Source organism: Anguilla anguilla, chromosome 2 (genome assembly GCF_013347855.1).
Source record: "Anguilla anguilla isolate fAngAng1 chromosome 2, fAngAng1.pri, whole genome shotgun sequence".
NCBI lineage: Eukaryota > Metazoa > Chordata > Actinopteri > Anguilliformes > Anguillidae > Anguilla > Anguilla anguilla.
Window position 1 is genome coordinate 41,482,377 of NC_049202.1, and position 10,235 is coordinate 41,492,611.

Below are 10,235 nucleotides of genomic sequence, written 5' to 3' on the forward strand. Positions count from 1 at the left end.
ATCCTTTCATCTTTTAAAACTTTCAGGTAGAAAGGTTTTGGCGAAATGAGAACGACAGATTGGTAAAGGAAAGAAAAAGCCAGGGGTGGCCCCTTTCTCTGAACATCGACCAGTTTATGGCTTCCCATTCAATTAGAGCTTTGACGCTAGACCAGCAGCTGATTGGACATTAACGGTTCCCAGTTCTGGGAGGTGAAGAGAATACACTCGACACTATACATCTCTATGCTAAGATCTCCTCCCATTATTTCTTATCGCCCTTCGATCTCTGTGCTTTCCCTCCTCGACTCATTCCACTTTTCTCCCACTCACTTTACGCGCTTATCTTGCCATACTTCTCCGTCCTCGCTTTCTCTCACACGCACACACTGTAGTACCGCCCCGACAATTTGATTGTTCGTCGTGACGTCATCACTTACCTGGCTGATTTACTGCGACTGCAAAAAGAGAAGTGCACGGACCCTGGGCAACTCATGACTTCTCGTTTTTATATTTCAGAAAAAAACCTCTTTGCTGGATACATTACCTCTCCTGATTAAATATGGCCACATCGACACTTATCAGTTAAGAACAGCAAGTGGGATGTGGTAGATTTAGTTGTTGCAACATTATAGACATATGAAACACGTGTTTCTCATTAAAAACTGCATTAATACCTCCATCGCGGTCAACATCTGAAGATATCGAACGGTCGTGCATAGCTGTATTTTGTTTTGATTATTTCTCAGTAAAACGTTTTTCCAGAAATAACCTGTGTAAATTAGGAGGCGGTCGATTCTGCCACTCTTTACAGATGTTCCTCATCCTGTCTGTCTCTGTTGTTGCCGTCCACGCAGTCCTATTCCCTCTTTAGAAATCCTCCCCTCCCGCTCTGTTCTTCCTTCCACGTCTGTCTCGAGAGTGAGTGAAGCTCACTGCGCCAACTTTTTGCGACATCGACTTCTTCAGCCCCAGACTACTAACATTTATGGGACTTATAATATTTATTTTTAACCCTGACTTGACTTAATGTCCGCATTTAATAAGTTGCTATTTTGACATCGCAGTTCTTAGGCTACCAAATTTCGTCAAAAATAACTACAGTGTGTTGTGGGATGTCTTATTTCATGTTTAGATGGTCACAAATCCACTGCCAATTTAAAAAACATATTTTAAGGACGCTATTCTAAACGCATTATGGTTAAGCGATATAATGTAAAGATTGCTTATATGCAGAAAACATGTAGGCAGTTGATTTTGACAATTATATCACTTGAAGCTATGATTACGGGTTCTTGGAGAGTCTTGGACCACCACGGAATCAATGTGTTGTCCGCTGAAAGAACGAGCTGTTGGAATCTCTCCTAAACGGTAAGAACACATTATTATTATTATTATTATTATTATTATTATTATTATTATTATTATTATTATTATTAGTAGTAGTAGTATCAGTAGCCTAGAAGCATAGTATTAGTAGTATCCTTTTTCTTGTTGTTGCCTTAATTACATGGGGCTGTAATTCAGCCTTTATTTGCCACTACATCAGTTGCTACAACAAGCAGGTATTTTATGTTAAGCTAATTTAAGCCACTGAAATGTAATTGCGACAATAAAAATATTTAGGTTCAGGGAAATAAACTACAATGAACTAGAATATTTCTCGTACCACCCGGACATGGTACACACATACATTTGATAAAACAATGTTGACAGTAATGTATGGGGTTAATGGGCTAGTACATACATCCTACAAGTAAATGCATGTTATTTATTTTATTACCAGAACACTGAAACACACTACATATTATTACTATCATTATCTCTTAACTGAGGGAATTGCTACCTTATTGCTATAAGGTAGCAATTGCTATCAATGAGTGTAATTCTTGTTTCCCACATGATTGCAGCCCGGTGCTCTAACCCTGCTCTACTACACTCTGTGGCCCACAACTGTATAGTATATCATCCATATGGCCCACATTTGTGTAATTGTCTAGTCTTGTTATGCCATTTTTTGCATATGAAATAGATGTTCAATTCATTTTATATAAATATTTTTTGAAAACCTGAAATACATAATTTTAGTGCTTCTTCCTGTCCATGATGTCGAAAAAATGATTGTTCTGAAAAAATATTTTTAAATCGTTTATTTTTATTGGTTTTTATTTATTGTACATTTTTAGAAGTAGAAACTAGCATTATGACAGTTGTTTCTGCCTTATACGTGTTCTTATAATTATTTATAATTAAGTTATAAATGCACTCATTTCAAAAGTAAAATGGCTCAACAGTACCGCTAAGTATTTAAGCAGCTCTATCACCCTTTGCAAGGGTTGTCGACTACCTGTTTGAATGTTTGTAGTACACAGTCCTAATGAGTTTAATGGTAAAATTGCACTACTAATCAACTAATAAGAGCTTTGTAGATACTGTCCTGTGATTTCCCCCCCATAGTTTGTAGGAGCTATATGCATTCATATTCATTAATGCTCAAGTTTTGATTTTCAGATGTATAGAAAATACATTTGTGATGTAAATAGATTTTTTTTTTTATTCTTGCAAGGGTTATTCTGACAAGAATTCATCTTTTTGCCCTGTGGGAAAATACATAATGGATGGTACATTTTTCTCTCTCTTGTGTGAGGCATTCACACAAACAGACTATAGTCAAGATTACCAGTTAAGTGGAAGCATGCTGTGAGAGACACTAGATCATGACAGAATATGGTCGACAGAATACATGGAGCGTGATGTGATCAGAGAATCAACAGGACTAATGGACTGTTTGTGCTAAGGACAGAAAAGCTCAACCATGTGCGGACAAACACACAACCTCAGACACACAAGTGGCACAAAGTAAATACACCCTCCACGTACTATGGCCGTAAAACTGTCATTTGGTTTCCCAAAGCATCGGCACATGCTCTATCTGTTTCCCTTTTTCTCTAATGCATAAGGCTACAGAAGCCTTTTAACTCTCATTGTATGCCTATCACTATGCTCTTCAACCGTTGTGCAGCAAAAACCTGATGTCTTACTTTAACAACCTGAATTCCAGTAATAATGCAAAATTAATGTCTACATAGCAGTTGTTGTACTTGTAAAATCACCATTGACGTGTTTACAAAATGGTCTTGCATGGTTTGCGTGTTGGCAACTGTATAAGTGTCTGGGTTTCCTGTTGTTGAGATGATTCATGAATGATCTGAGTCATTGCAAGTTAAGGTTGATTGAAAGAGGACTGAGGACAGAAAATGTATCTCATTTCGTCAGTGTTAGTAATGCCAGTGTTGATAACCTTGAGGAGTGACACCATGGGTGGTCAAACCTGTCAGCGTTCAGCTGCTGTCTCTTGTTTTATCCAAGTCCTTGCTTAAAGGGACACTCCTACAAAGGACTATGTCTTTCTCAAACTTATTATTGTCTGCGTAATTTTTTTGAATGTTTTGTAAACCCACCCAAATTTATTGATCTGACACAGTAAGTGATGGCCTGATTCTTTAATGAGCTTTCTTGGTTGACCAAACAAACCGACATTGAACTTTATCAATGACAGAAATTTGTTTGAAGGGAACTAAAGATCAACTTTAGTGGTAATTGTAGATTATTTGAAACAGCCATGAAAACAATAATCCTTGTCCTTGCTAAATGGGCTTTGTAAAAGTTCAGATGCTGAAATTATGAGCATATGTAGTCGTAATCAGATTATTTTAGAAAACCGTGTATATCAACTTGCCAGAGTATGTGGAGAAAGACTTTATATTGAGCATTGCACAGTAAAGCATTCTAAAAGGTACACTGGAACAGTAGTTTGCTAATGTGTGGATCCCTTAACAAGAACAGCATGTCCCTAGAGATCCCGCTGTGTGATTAGAAATATAAACTAAAGCCACATTTTCCGTGGACATAACAAAAAATCCTAAAGAGGAGTCTACTCAGGGTGATGTTTCCAGGCCTGCTATGAGGTAATGGGTGTAATTAATTCCGAGAAAGGACATTATCTATTTTATTGGAAATGATCATGAAATCACAGTGCTGGGGTAATTATTTAAACTGAGGAATTAGTTGAGTTCAAATGTTTAAATGACTGTACACCTTGAATAAGTCAACATTTCCAATTTGGAAATATGATCTTTGCTCTTTGTACTTCTGTCAAACTATACAATACTAACTTTAAAAGGGTACAAGCTCCTTATATTGACTGGATGCCAGAACTTACTGTATAGTGTAACTTGTACCAAGAGGTACGAGGGGCAGTATGTGTGAGCAAATTCGCTACAATATCCATCACTCCAAACCAGCCAGTAAACCCAGAGTGAGCTGGCCGAGTCCAGCCACGACCAATGAAGCATGTCATTGGCTCAAATGAAGCGTGAAAGTGCTTCTGTGTGCCACAGAGACAACGAACGCTGTTATCTGCAGATGTGGCTGCCTGTCTTTTGAGTTCACAGACCCCCGTCCTGTAGCCAGCCCTCTCTGCTGGAAGGCTTTGTAAAACAAGCACATCTATGCAAAAAATGCGCTCCTCTTTCTGTCATTCGTTCTCAATAAAAAAAGGTTAAAAGACTATCTCATAAAATGCATCCTCTCTCTCTCGCTCTTTTATTTACTCTTGGTGTTGATGGGGCTGTTTGGCTGTTTCTGGCTCAACATCACTGAGCTCCTCATAAAAGACAGAAGTGCACATTCTGTTGCTACCAATCAGTTTTCTAGAGCAGCAGAGTGTTGATTGTATTTGAGACCGGATTAGTCCCTGTTGCACTGATGGTGTCTCACATTCTGGCATTTTCCACATTGCAATAACACCTCCTTGTCAGGCCTTCAGAATGACATAGTGACGGGTATGCTATTCAAATAATTTAGGAAGGAGGTCAAAGGTCAGGAGAATTAGTCAACTCCAGGTGTGAGTTTTAATAGACAACTTGAGGCAGTGAAAAACATAAAGAGCAATACAGAAATATGGAAACTTTAATTTTAATACACTTTCTCATGCAGGATAAATAAATGATACTGATCAAAATAGCCAATTTTATAAATAATCTCAAAGATGATATTCTTACACTTACAGATCTGTGATACAATACATACACACAGAAGTCACATGTATTACCTGGGAGTGATTTGTTTATAAACCTCAGTACAAAGGCAGTCATGTGTCCACAGATATGCTACCTGCCAGTCAAAAGTTCAAAAATACATTTGATGGTGTAACGAGTTGCACCAGTTCTGAGAGTCTATCAGTTGCTCATGCCAACATGTAAAAATGAAAGCAGCGGAGCAGTCTGTAAAACCGCATCAATAAAGTGAGCGATCCCATCAATATCTGTTACAAAGTATTGGCAATCCAAAGGTGAGTACTGCATATTGTGCTTTTGGCAGCTCAGATTGCAGGTTTAGGTGTTTTCTGTAGTTGGATCCTTGACCTGGAGTGGTGCTCTCTTCCTTGGTTTGACAGCAATCTGTCAGTCAGGGCCCCAGAAGCAAGGGTGCGGGCGTGGCTGTTGCTCGGCGTGTTGACGTTTGAGCGTGTAAATGTGCAGCGGTGAGCACCCCTGGCTCTCGCTTCCTATCTCTCCCCCTTGCGGTGAGAATGACAGATCACCCTGAGGGAATCTCTAGTCTAAACCCGCATCATTCGCATTCTGGGCATTCCTCCCGTTTTACTCTTTTTCAGGTCTATCCCTCCCTCCTTTCTGTTATTCATCAAAAGAAAAGAAGGACACCTGGCTGTACCTTGGGGTGGGGAGGGTGTAGAAAGAAATGACATTTGTATCTGAGTGCAAGTCAGGGAGATTTAAGTGCTGGAATTTACCCACATCACTGCAGTTGAAGACACACACCTCTGAGATAATGGGTTTCAGATTTGCTCAAGGCAACCTTTGGCAAAGCATGTTAAGATGTTAGCTCGTGAATGAATAATATGTCGTTATTGAACGTTGGTCTTGTTTGCCATCTAGTGGCAGAAACAAAATGCTTAACCACTGAGCACTGTCTCCAAACAATATTTCTTGTCACATATGTCATGTAGAGTTATTTGGAAAGAAAGTTACATTTCCTTGTCTCCCTCTCATGTAAATATGTTCTGTCTGTTTTTTCCTAGTTGATACGTCTTGGGAGTGATGCACTGGCTTCCCTTGGTTGCCATGGTGATCACCTCGGCCCTGCCCTCCCCTCGCAGTCCTGCCCCAAGGCCCATTGCCGCAGCGACAGAGCCTGGCAGAAGCCTTGACAACCACAAAAATTACAACAGTGAATACCACAGTCTTTCTGATGCAAGTATGAGTTCGAGAACTGACATGACAAATAGCAAGCAGGATCACGTGGGCGTGTCCTCTCTGCACAGCACTGACCAAAGTAGTGAAGGCCTGAAAAACTCTAATCATCTAGAAAATGCTTCACAGAAGGATTTTACTGTGACTACTGCTGCCAATCAAACAGACAAGACATCCCTGAGTGATACAGGAGACTCTCAGTTGCACAATAACCACAACCAGGTGGACTACAGTTTACCTTCTTTAATTAATCAAGTGGACTACAATTACCAGGACAAAACAAAGCAGGAGAAATACTTACTTCAAAGCAAAAGTAAAAAAGATCCCCGGATTGATACTGCTACACAAAGGGACAATACAGATCAAGATACTGACAATGACATTGTAGGGGGAAACTTGAGAAGCTTTCACACTGAAAACTACAGGTTACAGGACGGACAAAGGCAAGGGAACTACATTTCTCCAAATAACCGCAAAGCAGAGGAATACAAATCTCAGGATATCACTGCTCATGAAGACAACCACTTACCTGCCACCATTCAAAAGGAAAATTATTTTCCCCAAAAAACAAAGCTCGAAGAACACTATAAAATGGCAGACATTTCAATTCAAGAGCACTACAGTCCGTATGAATATGCTATCTCCAAGGATGGCACCATTGCAACGGGCAATTATGACAAGCCAGAAAAGCTGTCGGTGGCGGACAGTACTGGTAACTGGGGGGGTGAATTGAATGAAGTACAAGGGGCATCAGAGACAGATATGATTGGAGGGAAGTTGCTGGGAGAGGCAGATCTGTTGTTTTTGGACACACACCCAAGAGTACTGTTCTCACCCTCTCCCTCCCCCCCAAACCATCCCCCTCTCTTACTCATGCTGGAGGGCGGGTTTACCGAGGACGAAAGGGTGGGGGAGGACGAGGAAGAGAGGAATGAAGGAAGCGATACGTACATAGAGGGACCAGGAGATGGGAAGAGACAGGTCGAATCCAAGCGATTTGACAGAGAGGCAGACGCCCGCTCGGAGTCTGGAGCTGAGACAGAACAGGCCTCTCACCCTAAAGCCAGGCCCAAACGTGCCCAGGCCTCCTATGTCGGGCTGAGGGAGATGTCGGTGTGCGACGCGCATAACGTGTGGGTAACGGACAAGAAAACCGCCGTCGATCTCTATGGGCGTACCGTCACCGTGCTGTCTGAGATTCAGACCCTGTCAGGTCCTCTCAAACAGTACTTTTTTGAGACGCGGTGCAGGACAGCCGACCCCCGCGGGTCAGGTAAGAGCAAAGCGGAGGTGGCCCCGGGGAGTTCAGGGCCCATGGGAGTCTCTGGAGGGAGTTGCCGGGGAGTGGACAAGAAGCAGTGGGTCAGCATGTGCAAGCCAAAGCAGTCCTACGTCAGGGCTCTGACTGCGGATGTCGACAAGAAGATAGGGTGGAGGTGGATCAGGATCGACTCGTCCTGCGTATGCGTGCTGCTCTCCAGAGCCACCAGGAACTAGTTAGGGAATTTGGGGACGGGGTGGGGAAAAAGGGAACGGGATCAGAAGTTACAGGATGCACTGCAAGGGAGTGTCTCAAGTGTTGTTTGGAATCTGCTGCTGCTAACATTCCCAAGGGATGTCATACTTCTCTCTGTCAACTCAACTGTGCTGAAGATGGTCACTGTACTGTTAAAAAACTGTTACATCAAAAAAAAAAAAAACCCTACATAATCTAGAAATCCATATGATTATTGTGCCTTCATAAAGTGAGTAAATATGTTCTCTGGAAGTTCTCTAAGTAAAGAAACTCTACTGCTCCCTCTATTCATCCAGTGAACCTCGACTTTAGCCTTCTTCCCATCCCAAACCTGACTAAATATCTTAAACACAGGTGGTGTTTATGCCTGTAGGCAATCTATCTGTGAGAAATGATTTGAGTGGATCATTCAGAATAGGTTTGGCACACCATGTAGAAGTGAAGCTATGCTGAAGCTGCCTCTGTTTAAAGCATAATGAAAGAGCTGAGGAGAGGGCAGGAGGCCTGGGTGTTTCCAATGTAAACTTTGATTCAAGCTCCATCTGGTCAATTTTCCGATTTTCCGTTGAACCTTGGACCTGCCTTCTGCCTTCTGCCCTTCTGCATTCATTCTCCCCCTCCACCTTCATGTCATATGACCAACATCCATCTCATCTGGCCTCATCTGCCATGGCTATGTAACATGGGAAAATCTCAAATCAAAGGGAAATATGTTGATGTACGTTTTTTATTCTTCTGATGACTTTTTTATATTTTATGGATGATGTAAATTATTTGTATTGTTTAGTTTACATGTAATCCGCTACAAATATGTTTGATATTAATATATTTCTTGATGTATGTACTACATGCGTGCACTGTATGTATGTGTGTGTATTTGTATGTACGTGTGTATGTATGTATATTACACATACAGATTATGTATAATCTGTGTATATAGCTATATATTATATATGTATTTATATTAGGTAGTGATTTGTTGATAGGTGGAATGAAAAATCAGCAGTATTTGGATATTTGACTTGAGGATTACCCCTTATACTACTGAATTCATCCTTTTTATATTGCGAAATAATGTACAGTACCACAGGACACTGAACAATCAATGCATTCCTTCAACGAGTTTAGTTCTTTCAGGAAATTTGTTCTCCTAGCATATTTGTGTTTGTGTAATGAAATTAGAATACTTTCATATTCATCTTTTCATGCTAAAATATTTCATGACCAGCATGTCATTAACCACAGACAAGGCTAACAATATAAATGATGTTTCCCAACGTAAGTAATAAAAGTAATTAATTTATGAACTGTGGTCTGTGTTTACCACTAGAAGATATGTGCAAGAATGGCAATATAGAAAATGACAACAAAATCAATCTCACTATTGAAAGAGTGCAATTTCTGCAGGGCTGTTGCCTCTTTCCATGTCCATGCAGAACCATAGCAGGGATTGAATCTTCAAAGTTGAGGAGATATGACTCGATATATGTATGCCTGAAATATCCAATGCAGAGATACTAACGGAATTTTTATCACGTGTCTCCTGGCTGAATGGCAACTTCTATGCAAACAAAATACAAACACGAGCACAATTCCAGGGCTGTGCCTTTAGTGGGTCCACATGCCTTTTGAGATGTAGTTACGATGCAGTCCACACTTCGGTGGAACTACGCAGTGAGTGAGTGTCGCATAATGGCTGAACATCCAAACAAGGCATGTAGTCTTTCCTAGTTCACATTTTCACACAGGCACATCTAGTCTAGACTTGAGCATAAATGCATGCCGTCAAAACACATAAAAATGTAAATGCAGCAATGCTCACTTTAAACCAATAAGTAATCACTTTAAAATGAATCGGTCAACTGCATAACACTAGCTAAGACAGAAATTAATAATATTTTATACACATGGATTTGACAATAGATATACTGTATCTGTAAAGTGCCGCTTCATACTGTTTAAGTATAATCATTTATGTAATGATTATTGTGAAATGAAAAGCATTATTATTGATGTGAACAATATTGTTAATTTACTAGACAGATTGTTGATACTCCTATTTTTATGTCGAAGAAGTTTGATAGGTATAATAATAACAATAGTAATCATCATTACGGTAATCAAAATACTAATTTTGAGTTGCACTAACATTATACTTTTAAAACCATTGTAACAATGTACTGATCTTATTCATGTTGTACATGCAGTAATATTTATTGTACATTAATTTATATGGGTGTTCATTATTCAAATCCAGTAAATCAAACGCTACCTTATTCAGACTAGCGAGCCCGTCATAATGCACAACGAAGACCAACTTGCACATTTATATAAGGACATCTACACACAAATGGACTCACCAACCCACATGCCAACACATAATCAGAAACTTCAAGAAACCCTTTGTTTCAACCCCTACACCTCTCAATGGAATCTTATACAATAAACACTCAGAGACCATACTG

At 40.1% G+C, this 10,235-nt stretch overlaps 1 protein-coding gene across 1 annotated transcript; it reads left to right on the forward strand.

Annotated features, from left to right (window-relative positions):
- The first annotated feature begins 864 nt into the window (after window positions 1-864).
- On the forward strand, window positions 865-8,690 carry LOC118220200. The gene is made up of 2 exons (XM_035403918.1): window positions 865-1,350; window positions 6,083-8,690. Exon 2 carries the CDS (start codon window positions 6,102-6,104, stop codon window positions 7,749-7,751), a length of 1,650 nt encoding a protein of 549 aa, XP_035259809.1. The 5' UTR covers window positions 865-1,350; window positions 6,083-6,101; the 3' UTR covers window positions 7,752-8,690.
- Window positions 8,691-10,235: the final 1,545 nt, after the last annotated feature.